The sequence below is a fragment of the Apteryx rowi genome, unplaced genomic scaffold, assembly GCF_003343035.1.
Source record: "Apteryx rowi isolate R43461 unplaced genomic scaffold, aptRow1 scaffold_130, whole genome shotgun sequence".
NCBI classification, from domain to species: Eukaryota; Metazoa; Chordata; class Aves; order Apterygiformes; family Apterygidae; genus Apteryx; species Apteryx rowi.
The window spans coordinates 120,189-135,617 of NW_020447531.1; the positions used below are offsets into that span (position 1 = coordinate 120,189).

The 15,429-nt window shown below is 35.2% G+C and overlaps 1 protein-coding gene across 2 annotated transcripts in view; it reads left to right on the plus strand.

Annotated features, from left to right (window-relative positions):
* JPH1 (junctophilin 1) overlaps positions 1–14,758 on the plus strand; it is a 92,845-nt gene extending 78,087 nt beyond the window's left edge. The window contains exons 4-6 of one of the 2 annotated variants that reach the window (XM_026056269.1): positions 363–1,024; positions 8,705–8,800; positions 8,976–14,758. In XM_026056269.1, coding sequence (XP_025912054.1) covers positions 363–1,024; positions 8,705–8,785 — 743 coding nt within the window. In that variant the 3' untranslated portion in view covers positions 8,786–8,800; positions 8,976–14,758. The remainder of the gene's footprint in view (positions 1–362; positions 1,025–8,704; positions 8,801–8,975) is intronic. The other variant, XM_026056268.1, reaches the window with a different exon arrangement.
* Positions 14,759–15,429: the final 671 nt, after the last annotated feature.

The window sequence follows — 15,429 nt, forward strand, 5'->3', positions numbered from 1 at the left end:
TGCAGTGATCAAGCAGAGTGCACCTCTCAGAAAAAAAAAGAATGACATACTTAAGCTAAGTCAGTCTTCATTCCCTCATACTTCATTGAGACAATTTATATACTATGACCCTTTGCAAAGCTGAGAAAGACAAAGTGACCAAACCATAGTAAGAACTCCAACAATTATCAAAAAGTACAGTTACTTCAACTACTGAGTGAATTTGAATAAATCAGCATAGAAGTTGGTGAATTTTTATTACCCTCCCTCAGCATGTTAGCAGGGTGGTGCAGTCTGACATCCTAATGCAATAATTTTACTGTCAAATCTTACTTTTCTTATTTTTGTTTTAATTATAATATTTTTATTACACTATTTTTCAGGCCCTGATTATATCAAACAAAAATTTCAAGAAGGAGTGGAAATGAAAGAAAAATCTGAAGAAAAAGTCCAGGAAAAACCACCTACCCCAAAAGAGTCACCTCACTTTTATCGAAAAGGTACCACACCCCCCCGGACCCCAGAAGCAAGTCCAAGGCATAGTCCTCCTCTTTCTTCTGAGCCTTCCCCTTCAAAACATCTGAAAAGGCAAAGCTCCTCTTCTGGGGCAAGACTCAGTCAAGAAAAAAAGCTTTTAGCCACTGAGAATATAACACCCACAGTTAACAAGCCTTTACATTCAAAAGCACCGGTGAAGGAGGAAATAGCTGTGAAACATCAGCCAAAGTTTTCAGCCCATCAGAATCCTCTCAGCACAGAGAATGGGGAGCTGCATGGTCACTACCATGGTTATTATGTAAAAATGAATCCARCAGTGCTTCCACAGGAGCTCAGGGAAGAAGATGAATATGCCAACCCATCACAGTCAGCACTCGTACGGATACCACCCTCGCAGAAGCCAAGTCCTGCCAGATCTGGGGGTAAGCCAGATGCCAAAGAAAACAAACCTGACAAAAAAATTAAGAAACCAGAATTTACTGCACCAAAGAATCCAGCCAATAATGAGTCTCATTCACCAGTGGAAAACAAAGTGGAAAACAACTCGGTAAGTACTGCAAGAAACCTTTTCACTTTCACTGCCATTTTGCCTCCTATTGTCGAGCTTTGCAACCTATAGACAGGCAAAGCTCAAGCTTCTGTCAAAATTTCATCTGATTATGGTCTGCCAGATAGAACCCACTGCACTGAACTGAAGTGAGGATCAAACATTCCAGTCTTTAGTATTATCCTTTTTTAAAATGGGGAAGGGACAGTGCGTAGCCAGATATTGTCAGACTTCTGAAATACAAATCCATATTGTATCTATAAGCACAAAAGTATTATACACYTCCCCCCCCAAGTGTATTAGTGTATGTATATATATGTGTGTGCATAGATACAAATATATAAATATATGTGTGTATATATATATATACACACACTTGTTTTTTCCTCAAAACAATGTTTGTTGTACTTCAGTGGATAAGTGGGCAATACTAGTAGTTTTACAACTAGGTTCCTGTAATGATATAGAAATGATGTAATGATATAGAAATAACTGCAGTTTTGGAGCTTCTTCCAAAAATCCAATTAAAAATAAAATTTAAGTTTTTTCCCCATTACTGTTTAAAGGGCCAAAGGGATTCACTGAGAGCTGTCATCAGGAGCTTTATAACTTCCATTTACTCTTGCAGTACAACTTAAATGTAAATAGCATCAACATAGGGGCTATTATTCATGTGCCTAACGAAAGGTAATTTTGAAAAGCATGAAAACTGCTGATAACGATGGATTATTTGGCATTCAGTTAAAATGATACAGTATGTTCTAGTCCAGTCAGCATGTGTTGCATTTTTACAACTCCAAACCAGTGAATATTGCAGGCCAAACACCCTGTCTTGACATATGAGTTACACAGTAGATATGTACTGGGGGAAGAGCTRCAAGACTGCATCAGTACAGACCTTCTACAAGTTTTTATTAAAGATCAGCTTTAAATGTAATGTGTTGTCCTCTAGTTATCTTCTGATCTACCAAGTAAATACCATTTACATTTCTGGTTGTTTAAATGTACATTAAAATTAATTAAAAGCCTTTTCCAAGGTTACTTGGAGGTGAAGCGAGGTTAAAGAGCAGACTCTGAAAAAGGAGTAATTCATCTCTGTCTGCAACAGAGACAACTGCATGAGCATATGATAGAGTTCTGTAAAACTGAGCAGCCCAGAGAGCATGACCAGGGGACGACTGTTCTCTCTTTCTCCCGATACAAGAACTAGGGAGCATCAAATGAAGCTAGCAGGCATCAGGTTCAAACCAAAAACAACAAAAAGAAAACAAAAATCTGTGGAAATCCTATCCACAAATGTTGTGGATGCTAAAAGTGTATATGGACTCCAGAGGTGAAAAGATGTATTTAAGGAAAAAAGTCCTTTGAGAGCTATGAATACAAAGATACCACCTCTACAGCTCAGGAAGTTCTTGAGCAACAATTAGTTGGAGGCTGGAGAGTATTCAGGAAGAAATATCGCTATATACACTTGCTCTGATCTCATTCTCTTCCCTGAATGTCTACATTTGACTCCTGCTGGAGGCAGGGCACTGGCCTTTGATCTGACCCAGTCCAGACGTTCCCCTATTTTCATTTTCTTATTTCTCTGTGTTAAACTTAGGCTTTGAAAGCAAGTGATTTTGCATCAAAATATATACTGTTTAAAATACTTGCTTCTAAGAATGTTAAGTTGTTACAGTAACGGGGAAAAAATGGTTTCCTTTTTTGTCAGGAAACAGAGAAGGAAATCACTGTGAATCTGAATCTCATTATTACTTAGAAATGTCAGAATTATCAATAGTTATGCAAAAAAGGAAAAACAACTAATAAGCATTCCTCTTCCATGTTAGAAAAAAAGCCAGGTACTGAATTCAGAATGTCTGATGATGTCAAAATTACTTCCAGGCCAAGAGAAACTCAGGAAAATGTTAGTTGTAGATCCTAAAGTTAACCTCTAGCAAATCAGGAGGTCTAGATAATTTGATAATGTTTCTTTTTTTAATAAGCATTGTTTCTCTGAAACAGTTTTGGTACTCCGGTAGAAAAATAATAATGTGTTATTGTTTAGATGGAACAAAAAGATGACCCAATTAATGAAATCCAGCTAGCACTGATCCCACTAGCACTGATCTCAGGTAAAACAGTTGAACAACTGATACCAGGCTTTATTAATAAAAATTTAAAAATAAAGAGGTATAAAAAGTTCCAAACAACATGTGTTAGCCACTGAGAGTGGCTAACAAGTGGCTAAGTCCCACAAAGAGCCACAAGAAGGATTAGAACATATCTTCAGATTCAAGAGAGGTTCAATGCACAAAATCTGTTTGACACATTAAATTACATTCTGTAAGTACACTTGATAAAATAGTTTCCCAAGCTAACTGGCAAACGTATAAGAAGAACTAGCAACTGAAAGTTAAGGCTGGACAACTTCAGGTTAAAAGTCTTGTTTGAAGTTGTTATAGTGAGATCAATTAAATGTAACATCAGTTTTTATAGGAGGATAAGGACCATGAGCTTGTAGCCTGTTATCAGGGAAGGTGGAAGAGTAATAAGATACTGTACATCAGCTACTGCTAGTTTATTAATATTACAGGTCATCTGGGAACTGTCCCTGTGCTTCCTTTGGAGCACACTAATTGCATTCTCGTTTTATCAGCACATCAGAAAGGAAGGAAGTTAGAGCTTAGAAACTCAGTCTTACTATAAGGGCGTTTTAAGAGATATGTAGATGTATGGGGKTTTTTTTCAAATATATTTTCCCTAGATGTCTGTATATTTGTCTGATAGAATAAATTTCCTACATGCTTACATATTCAAAATCCTAAAGTGATTAAAGCATTAAGGAGTAGCCTACTGGCCTAGCACACAGAGCCAAAGACTTAGTACAGAATGACCGTTAACACTGCCTGGAGATTATTCTTTTTAGTTTTCAGTATCACCTTTCAAATTCAGAAAAACAGTAATGTGTTCTGAAATGCTCCTGGACTGAGGTCAATAGTAAGATGGAGTTACCCAGTGACTAAGTTCAGACTGCACAATTACTGAAGAGAAATCCGTTTAGTATATTTTTCTTTATCTCAAACAGTACCGAGTGTTATGAGACTTCAGAATTCTAGAGCTATATTAGGGAATTATATTATTTTAGTCACTAATTTTAATTGCTTTATATTCATCCTGACAAATAATTTTGTTGTAGTTTTGAAAGTAAATCTGTCTGACATCTTTCATAGAGGTTTAAAAATATATTTGTTAGGAAAAAGCATGAAAAGAGAGTAAGAGAACGTGGGTTTTGGAATGAAAAAAATTGATATATAACATTTRTTGAGCGTTTCATTAGATTATCTGAAACTGCTGTATAAAATTGTGCTGTGTTTTTTCCTGATTTCCAGTGAGAATACATTAAGAAAACAGATACAGGACATATTATTTTTAGTTCTTTCTTCCATGTATCTAAATCAAAACTATTTCTCACATCTGAATGAAACATACCCATATTACTTGAATTTGGATTAGAAACTTTGAACAACTTTAAKTTGGGAGAAGTCTTCAACAGTTATTATAGTAATAAAATTGAGGTTTCATATTTTCTGTAAATCTTCTACATCTGTAAGAATGTAACTGAAAAATGTCCACACAATAAGTTAGTAATAGGAAGAGTATTCATTCTCTAAGTATCCCTATTTCTGTCATTATACTTGAAGAGCGTTAGCAAATRCTTAAGCCTACACTGCACATAAAATGTATAAATGTATTTCTCTATGTGCTTATTTGCTATCATGCATACACAAACAACTGTTCAAAAATCAAAAGTTTAGAATCATTTCAGTGTTCATAAGAAAGACCCGTAGGACCCTGTCATGGTTTTATGAAGGTGAAAACATGCATAAAGGCAGCATGACAAAGTCACTGTTTGTCAGCTGCTCCAAAATAGCTATTTGCATGTAGGCAGTTACCCTAGTGAATGTGAGATAAATCATCCTTTTTTCACTCAGCATTAGGCATCTTCAAATTATCTCATATTTACTGCAGTATAAGGAATGCACAGAGACACTTAGCACAAACCAGTACTGTTTCTAGTTGCTTGTTACCAGCCTCTGGCCCCACTATCAACTTGCATGTTCCTAGCTCACCATGAATGGGAGGTAATTTGAGGTTATCTTGGATTAGAGTAAAAAGCAGGATTGAATCGCAGCTGAAAAAATAATGTTGTAGTGTATGTTCATGAATACACATTTAATTTGTCTGCTTTGTGTCTTGCCCTAGGTCAGGTACTGCACAGGCACTGGTGTTATATTATATCGTCAGGGTTTTTTTGCAGGTCAAGCATTAAGCCGCACAGAATGTTTAGCCTGTTTTCTACCTGTGTCTAAAACCACTGCATTGTGCTGAATATTATCTAATATGCTTCTACTATCATCTCTTTGCTCACTTAACATCCAGTTAGTGTGGGATATAATTACCATGATGTTAGAAAAATAGATCAATATTAGCCTGGTCCTGCAAAACTTCTGGGCAAGAACTTTATGCTAAACTTAATGAACATTCTTAATGCAAGGGGATTATAAGACTAGTCATCATATTTCCTGGCACGACATTTTAGGAAATAACTTTATTCCCTCCCAAAATTAAAAGCTAATTATATGTTTATATTTTAGCTACATAAGGGGTTGGCTTACTGGAAGTTGGAAGGGCAGTTTTCTAGACTAGAGTTTTTCTGCTACAGCTTTTTATTGCACCTGTTCTAGTCACTCTTGGACTGTTCGGGCTAAATTTGGCTTTTGCTATTTTAAGCCCTTGCAGGACACTAAAGTCTTATTTATGGTAATTTGTCTTAAAGCATTAAATGTTCATTTCATAGGTGTCTACAGAATAGGTAATGGATCATAGCATAACAACCATGTGCTCTACAAATATTGTTTGATCCTTTTTTAGTATATCAGAAAATTCTACTTTGGGTTGTTTGAGTTGTAGTCCCAATTTGCCATTCAGCCAAAAGCTGTGTCGCAGCTATCAGGATGCTGTTTAGGATGTATTTCAGATAATTAATAAGTTCCTGGCTCCACTGAACTCTATGGAGTAATTCCCACTAGGTCCAAATTTTCATTCAATAGGAGTAAACCAACTTGATTTCCATGGATGTTATCAAAGATACAAGGCATTGGATACCCAAATCCAGGTGAATTTTATTAGTATTAAGAACTGATCTCCTTTACAGTTCCTTGCAAATCCTGGCCTAGTATAATTGTAAAATCTGTAGCTAGGATGCTAAACTATAAAGGATCTATTGACCTGATTTTGGTCACACGGGGATGAGAGACAGATGCTGGATCCAGATCTTGTGAGCTCAAATTAATACTTTAGTCACAGTACTGTCCTCCCTGTTAAAAGATATGTAACATTAATATGTATGTACTATTGATGTTTATAATGCAAGTTTTGGGCAGAGGGGTTGCAAAAAAAAAAGTGATTAAATGGAATACACTGTAAGGGTATTAACGCTGACATTCCAAGATTGAAAGCCTTAGAGATTCTCAAATTACCTGTTGTTTCAAGACATGTTTGTTGCTCAAAGTCTTCCGATATGGCTTATAATGCATAGATCTCACAGTTTTCAAATACGGTTGGTGGGAATCATCAGTTCTGAATTTGTTGGTGGGAATTTAGATTTCCTTCACAATAGAAAAGCATAGAAGTATTAAAGCTRGCAAAATTGTGACTGTAGCAAAAAGAGACAGAATAAATTAACCTAGAGTTACGCACTACTACAGCTAGGCTGCTTCCCGTTCTGTGGTCAGAAATGTAACCATACCCGGAGCCATGCTCTCTTTCGTATGCCTGTTTCTGTCCCCAAGTGCCTCATATCCCTTGGTGCATAGCAGCTYGCATGCGGTAGGAAGGAAGGAACATGGTTCCACTTCACTTCTGTGACCTGATGGTTAAAACATAGCACTGGTAAGTGAGAATTGGCATTCACAGTCCCTCTGACTAAGGTGACGTGAAGCTTTCGTCCTCATTTCCCTGGTGAGTATTTTAGACATTCTGCCACTAAACAAAAGCAAACGTTGCTGCTAATACCATTACCACTATGTCAAAGTTTGAGTAGGATCCTGATAAGCTCATATTTTGCACTTTGACATCTAGTTGCTCAGAATATTTACGGATATCTCTGAAGAGGTGCCAGGGAAACTCTGTGGCCTGAAATAGAGGTACCAATTGGGTTTAGACTCCCCCAAGCTTTAAGCAGTGCTTGACAGAGCATATTTTGTGACTTGCTCTTGGACAGAACATATTCTGAGACTTATTCAAGAACTTAGCGGTCCATATCTGGCCCACACTCTCAACTGCTGTGTAAAGGTGTGTTCTGGAAGAAAGTGTTTAGTGAGACTGTTTCTGGGTTAGACCATGTGATATAATAATGACACAAATACCTTTCAGTAGCTTCCCTGTTAAACTGCTGCAGCAAATTCATAATAGCACGTTCTTGTACCTTATCATTCCAGTAATTATATAGCTAATATTACCAATCCCATGAAGCATAACGAACTTTTACAAGGTATGCCTCTTGCAGAAAGTGAAAAAAAATTGTATAATTTCCAATAAAATACATTCCTTCTTACAGAAACCAGTCATCTTTAGCTAGCTCAGAATATAGTTTTCAGCATAGATTTTTGGTGGTTATTTTTTTGTGATTTAGGAAAGTATTGCCTAAGTACGGAGTTTTGCTTTTCAGCTTACACTAAACGTGCACTTCAAAATAGAAGCATATACAAATCTCTGTGGAAATATATCATAATAAATCAAAGATGTTAAAAAGAGGACTGAAGAACTGAGAATTCCCATCGGTTCAGTGCATTATTTCAAGTCATTCATCAGGAAGCATCCATGTTAAAAAAATTTCCAAAAGGGCTTAAAAAATTAAAATCTTTGTTCTCTGGCTTCACAGAAAGAATAAAAATTCTGTAATGATTAGGAGCTAGTTTTCTAGCTAAGTTTAGCTATACCTAGGAAGTCATTTCTCCACTAAATAGGTCTATAAGGTAAGAATTTATCACCACCAAGTTTCAAAGTAAATCAAAACAAGTTTAATGGAAACATTTCTGGGGATATTAATGTAGAAGTGTAACTATCAGATATCTTATTTCCCTTTGGTTATCAAAAAGAGAGCTTTCCAGTGAAAATACTGACAATTGCATATTCAGTTTTCAATTCTGTTGCATACAAGATACAGTCAGGCAAAACCCCTATTCTATTTTGAAAGGTGGTGGAAGCAGAGAAGGAACCTATGTAATGATGAGGAGTATCCCTCCAGCTTTCTAAAAGTAGTTCAGGTTTTTTGTTATGAATTGGTTTAAGCTGATAATGTTTTTATCTTGATGGTTTGTTCTCATTTGTTTGTACAGTCGTATTTATCAGACAGTTTATTTCAATGTGATTAAGAACAGCATAATAATATGCTCTCACCTCTATTTATCCAGTTCATTTTTTGCAGAGATGCTATTTAGCACACCGGCATACGAAGAGTAATGGCTAACTTTCTTGTTTATCAGGAGCAGAATTTGTATCTTTAATATTTATGTAGTCTTTCAGAGCAAGATCAGAAAATAGTAAAGATGGTAAGGTCAGATCCTATTCATTGTTGTGTGCTGTGTGGAGGATTGCATTAATTTTGACATCTTCATTTTATTTCATTTTCAGGGCCCTAACTCGGTTATGATTGCTCTGGTAATGCTGTTGAATATTGGTCTAGCCATTCTTTTTGTCCATTTTCTAACTTGATTGGAATTAGGAAAGGTAAGAAAGGTCTTGTTTTCATATAAAATCACTATATCCACCTCAGTTTAAGACTCCCCACCTCAAATTATAAAGATTTATTTGCATACTTTTAATGTTTCCTACTTTAATTTTAGCTATGCCTGAATGTGATTCAACATAGTTATTTAATTATGTAACTGTTTTGACCCTTCAGTGAAGTCATGACAACTAGTGGTGTTAGCCCACAGTTCTCTGCAGTTGTGTCATCCGCCTTTTAAATGGCACCAGTCATACTCAGACACAGGGAAGGAGGCTTGCAATTAGGATGGGACGCAAGAGAGATGAAACTTGGAAAATTCAGCCAGGGGCCCGCTCAGTTCTCTGCTGCTGGCTTGTGGCTTTGGGGTCCTCTGAAAGCTGAAGCAAGCAGCCCTGGTGGAAAACGCACAGAGTAATCTGCTGAAGCAGCCCCGCCAGTGAAGTGCGTTGGCTTCTCCATCTGTTCCAGCAGAGTGTGACTAAACTGGAAATGTTTGGAGCTGCGCTTTTTGTTGATGGAAGCTAACAGCTGCCTTACTATTTTACCRTCTGATGTTTTTAGTGGGGAGATGGGAAAGCGACTGCCAGAGGAATGTGGTCAGAGGATTCTGTTGCTGTGGAAGTGATTCCAGCGTTCACTCCTATCTCATTAGAAGAAATAGTTAGCAGCATCAGTCACCAGTCTTATTCCATTACCTGCTGCTTTTAACATCTCCTGCAGTGTTCGGGGAGATTGAATTTCATTTGCCTGTGCATGATTCTGTTCATTCGCTGTTTATGAAATTTGATGTATAGCCATACCATAGTATGTAGGCCAACCTGGAGAAAGTTACTGGTTCTGCCTCACAGCAGAAGCAGAAAATAAAATCACTGCTCTCTGTTTTTCATCCAAAGATATAATTCTTAAATTCATTTTCCTAAATCTCACTAGTCTTTTTAATTTAAGGTTTAGTAAGTAATACACCATGACTGCAAAATTTAAAGTCGTTAATATCTTCCAGAAAGCCCTCAAATGCTTGTGCCATTAGCAAGCAAAATTTTTCGTAATAAAAGAATAAGAATCTTAAGGCAGTGTCAGCACTTTATAAAGAGGAAGTGGAATATCAGAATAATCCAAGAAAGACAAGATACAGGGTTTGCATGTTGGGTTTGGTTGGGGGGTTGGGTTTTTTTTTTTGTTTTTTTTTCCAGAAGTCTGGTGCTGTGATAATTGGTGATTTGAAATACTATGTTTCAGCACTGAGGTATTTTGCCAGAAGTTAAAATAAAGTCTTGTCTGAGTGCAAATCAATGCCAATGACAGCTAAGCTAGCTAATGATCATAATAAATTATCGTAATTTTAAAATACTAGATTTGTGTTGAATACATTCAGGTAGAGCATTTAGAACTGTTAAGTGATTGTTTATCAATTTGATGCCTTCAGTGTCTTTAAAGTCCATTTATAAATTTACCTCAGCATTAAAAAAGCCTCAAAATTTTTCATTGGGAAAGTTTGTCTTAAGTAGTTTCACAGCCCTTTGTTAAGATGATGTGATCATGTTTCTTTTATGTGTCATTATACTGTAATTATTGTACCCTATATCAATCAAAAGCATGCTTATTTACTTAAAATATATGTGGTGTGATCATTTGGAAAGTAAATATTTTAATTTAAAGCTATGAAAAGCAAAGGGCTTGTATTATGGTTTATTTTTTCTCTATTAGAAAATATTTCATACAATATAGTTTTTGAACMTGTTTGTAAACTTTGTGTTTGCATGGTTTAATGGGCAACATTCTTAATAAGTACATTAGCTATCTTTTGATGCAGCATAGTAAAGTAATACAGGTATGGACTGAATATTGTGTAGCCAAACAGCTCCAAGCAGGGCAGTAACACCATGGTGTTTTTTACAGAAGTATGTTGAGAATCCTGTGTTTTGACCAGTGTGGATAAAGAAGAAAGCAGAAAGAGAGCAAATGAAAATAAAACCTGTATATTTATTTTTTAGAAAATTAAATTTGTGTTTTAAACTTAGGAAAGCAATTTTTATTTAAGAAAAAATTTTAAAAGTTACTGTGTAAGCCTTGACATAATGGACAAAATGTTCCAACCAACACTGAAATCACCCCCTGTCTCCTTACGTGGAGAGATAATTTTGTAACTGACATATTTAATTCCTATTAAATGTTTATTTAAAATACTTTATGCTCTGGAAATAATGGGTAACAAAGCTTATGAAAATGTTTATAAATTTAAGTAAGCATGTTAGTACCATTTATAAATATGTATGATTTATAAGCTTTTTTAAAACAAAGCTCAAACAAATTGTTGGTATTTTTCTAAAATGTGCACAGCTGTATTTTACATGAAAGGCTATTTATAATTGGTTGTTATACTGTACACTACATTTTGGACAGCACAATGAAGCCTGCCAATGTACTTAATAATGTCATTTTGTCTATTTAAAGTTTCTTGCTGTCAAAGAATGAACTCTTTATCTATAAGTTTCTCTATTTATAATTCTCGAACCCAAAATGTATAATGTACAGTTTTCACAACTGTATTTGCTCAAATAAAAATAAGTTGGTTATTAATAGAGTTTCAGGCTAGTTTTTCCAGTTTATTTTTCCCCCATGGAAAAAAAAAAAAATTCTACCAAATTCAACAAAGGAGAAATGAAACCAAGAGAATCAGTGAAGTGCTGACCCCTTTTAAATCACCATGAGTTATTGTGTTCAACAGAAGTATAAAAAAAATATATATGTAAAGTTTTCTTATGTATCTTCCCTTCTAATATAGGGTTTTTGTGTCTTTAAAAAAACATTGTCTTAAATTATACTCCCACTACAGTAAGGGTGGTTTAATCAATCTTCTTTTAATCAGTCAGTAAGTGGCTTGTCCATGAACAGCTGCTTTTGTAAGTGAATCAACGACTTTTATAGACCTTCCTCCTTCTCAAGTCATCATGGGTTCAAAATTAACATGAAGATTGTGAGCCAATATTCTACACAGATAAAATTCACCACTACAACTGTTGTAAAGCCACCACATTTGCTGAGCTAGTAAATCGGTCTAGAATTTTATTTTCTGTGACTCCTGTTCAGGTTACTAACCAACTGTACTAAAATCCTAATGTTTAATTGGAAAGGAGAGAAGTGTTCCTAGTAGTTACTATTTGATATTTAAGTAGTGTTAATATTTTTAGGAGTAGTTATTTTTCAATAATTCTGTCAGTGTGAAGCTTAACTTTAAGAATTTTTGTTTCTACACAATAACCCATTCCCTAAAGAATTTTTTTGACGGTTCAAATAGAGAAAAATAAATTTTCAAGAATAATAAGTGGAGATARCTATAATGCCAGAACATTTAAAATTGAGATCACTGAGCCACGTCTTTTTCTCTGACATTTTTGATCCACATTAATTTCATACTTGAAGATATAAGAATATAAAGTTAACTTAAGTATTTCTTCAGTTCTATGAATGTGATAATGTATTCAGGCATATTTAAATCTTAAAAGCAACAAGCAAGGATTTACCCAGAAATAGAAGAAAAAAAGTTTTCATAATCATTTAAGTATGACATCTTTCCCTGCCTACTAGTGCTCATAATTCTCAGAAGATTTACATAGAAAAACAGCAATCTTTCTGTGTTTTCTGAAAGCAAGTGGACATATTCCTCTGAAATGTTTTTACCGGTGGCTTACATTTCCTTCAGTTGGAAGCATACAAATGGGTTCACCTGGGAAAGCACCTGCTATGCCTAAGAAAAGAAAAAACATGGTCACACAATGCAACTTCTTGCATGAAGATTTGCTCTAGCATGGAAAATTTTACCCCACTTCAGTGTAAGGAAAATGTTTTCCAGCCACGGTAGTTTCTCCAGGGGCAGCTTTTTGCTTGCCCACAGATGCCAATAGGCAGTGAGTTCTCATCTTTCAATTTGAGATCTGCTTTCTTGGGCAATTCCATTTATCTGATTAAACAGTATATATATATTTAGTGTACAGGGAAGAACAGCAAATGAATGATGATGAGGTGCCAAAGTCTGAAAAAAGGTCTGCTATCATGGGTTTTTAGCATATATAGTCTTTTACTTTACTTTCCCATCAAATAGAAAAGTAAGGAACGAACAGAATGTGGAATCTGATGAATTTGTGTTCCAAAATGAGAAGAAGGGAAGATTCAGTTTGAAAGCAGGGATTCAATGATATATGATTGCAACTTGCCTTTCAGATACACAAGTATATTTAAACAATTATTACAATTGAGTGCCAACTTTGAAAGGACTAAATGTCTCTTTATAAGTGTTTGATTACAAGTCTTGAAACACTTATTTACCCAAGTTTTTATTACCTATAACATCTCCATTAAAAGCTCTATTAAGCATAGTTTAAAATATGTTAAATGATTCTGACTAACAACCTGGATGCAACATTAAAAGCCTGCAGAAATTCACTGCTGTCACTGGAGCATTACAACTGCATACTGAGATAGTAACATTCTTAACTATTTCTCATTAATAGAATATGATTATGAATGATATCTTAATGGTTTTAATCATAGCTCATTTGGATCATCTAGTCAGCAGAGACAGTTCTACATACTGTTCTCCTGTAAGAATATAATTCAGTAAACAGAAAGCAAATGAAGGGAAAAGAAGGGAAATTAAGTAAGCTTTTAAAATGTACTATTTCCTCGTTCTCTGGTTTAATATTCAAAGAAGCAGGGAAAAATAGAAATTATGTTAAGTCTGGGCAAAAAACTGTGTATGCCAATATGCTGTAACTGAGCCATCTGCAGTATCCATCTCAATTGGTCGCAGAATCTGTAAAAGTGAAAGACATTTTTACCTCTTTATTTGTTAATGTATAGTAAAAGAAAGGAGGTAAATATAATTTCCATACACCACATTTTTAGGGAAATTGTCCAAAATGTTGATGGTATTTAGATGGGGAGGAAAAAGTAAAAACTTACATCTATCTAAACAGCGTATGTTGTGGCCATCACTGTAATAGCTGAACAACCCCTCTCCCCCATAAAACCAATAACAAAAAAATGAAGCCTGTAAGAGAATTTGTTTTGTTTGAGGTGTGTGGGGGGGTGGAAATCAGRTCTTTTTTTATTCCCTTTTTTTTTTTTTAATCTAAATGTCATTGTTTCAGTTGATGTGTTTCACAATAACTTGGGACTGGTTATCTTGGTGATTTTAGGTAGAAACTGGCAGTATATTGAGTGCCATTTCTCCAAGAGGAAGGTTTTGAATGTTTTTCTTAGTGATGGAAAAGAACAGGATTAGCCTAATCACCCATAGAATGGTTCTGGTTGTGTATTTTCTGTGCTTTCACTATTTTTCTTTTTTTTCTTTTATCTCCCACCCACCCACCTTAGGAATTTCAACTCAGTCCCCTTTCGCACACACATACTTGTCCCCACACTCTAGCCACTTATACCAGTTACTCATGGTTTTTGTAGCAGGCACATTTGTTTAAGCAATGGATTTGCCTCAGTATGGCTATGAAAGTTTTTTCTATTGCAGTTTTTCTTAGATTGAATTATGTGTCATGTCACAATTTTCATTTAGTCCAGTTTTCTGCACACTATTGATGCTGTTTTATGCAATTGTATTCTAATTTCAAATGTATACTTACTGTCAGTGTTTAAACTCAGTTGAAGAGAAAAGAAAATGTCTGAAACCTCTGTACCAGAGATTTCTAATGTAATTGGTAGTAACAAACATAACACTGTCATCTTTGAGGAAAAAATCTGAAATCATCTGAGTTATGAACTTCACTACAAATGTCCATGTTAATATTGTGAAAAAGACTGGACATAGACCTGAAGCTGATTTTCAGCACAGAAGACTAAGAAGTCCTCTTGATAGACTTGATTTGTTGCGACTATGTAGTATGATTATTTGGGACTTAATATGCAAACGTGAATTTTCGGAGGGAATAAAATATATCCACTTCAAATTCATTCTTGCTCGCTTACCTGAGCTTTGATGTGTCTTCTTTCATGTTTTATACTGATTAATCAGGCAGCTCTATGAAAATTGAGACATGTACATGTAGACAAGGGCTAGGTTTTACTTTTATAGGAAGTGACTTCAATGTTAATTAAGTAGGGAACAATAAATGCAAAAGAAAGGAATTATAGGCTTTAAACTATATGTTTTGACCTCTCCTATTTTTGCAGATTTATCCAAATTAGAAGAAAATGTAGAGGATAATCAGAGAGTATTATTGCAGATCTTCTATTTCACAATAATAATTTGTATGATAGTCCATGATAATACCTGCATTCATCTGAGGTGAATACATGAATTTGAAAGAAAATACACATCTTTCTTGAATTTACAAATAGCACAATTCACTGAAAAGCAGCTTGGCAGAGATACTATATTAGGCCCCAAAAGACAGATCTTGGCCAAGATTTTTAAAAATGGGTGCCTATATTTCAAGTCCTTAGTCTACACTTTATGATCTAAGTTGAAACATTTTCCAGCTAGTGAACACCTCTCAGTTACTAGTCAAAGCCATTTGGAGGGGGGGAAGGGGATCAAGAATTACACTGAAAACTTCGGCCAATTAAAATGTTGATTCTGGCCTGCAAATATGACAGAGGTTGAAAGAATTTAGATCTG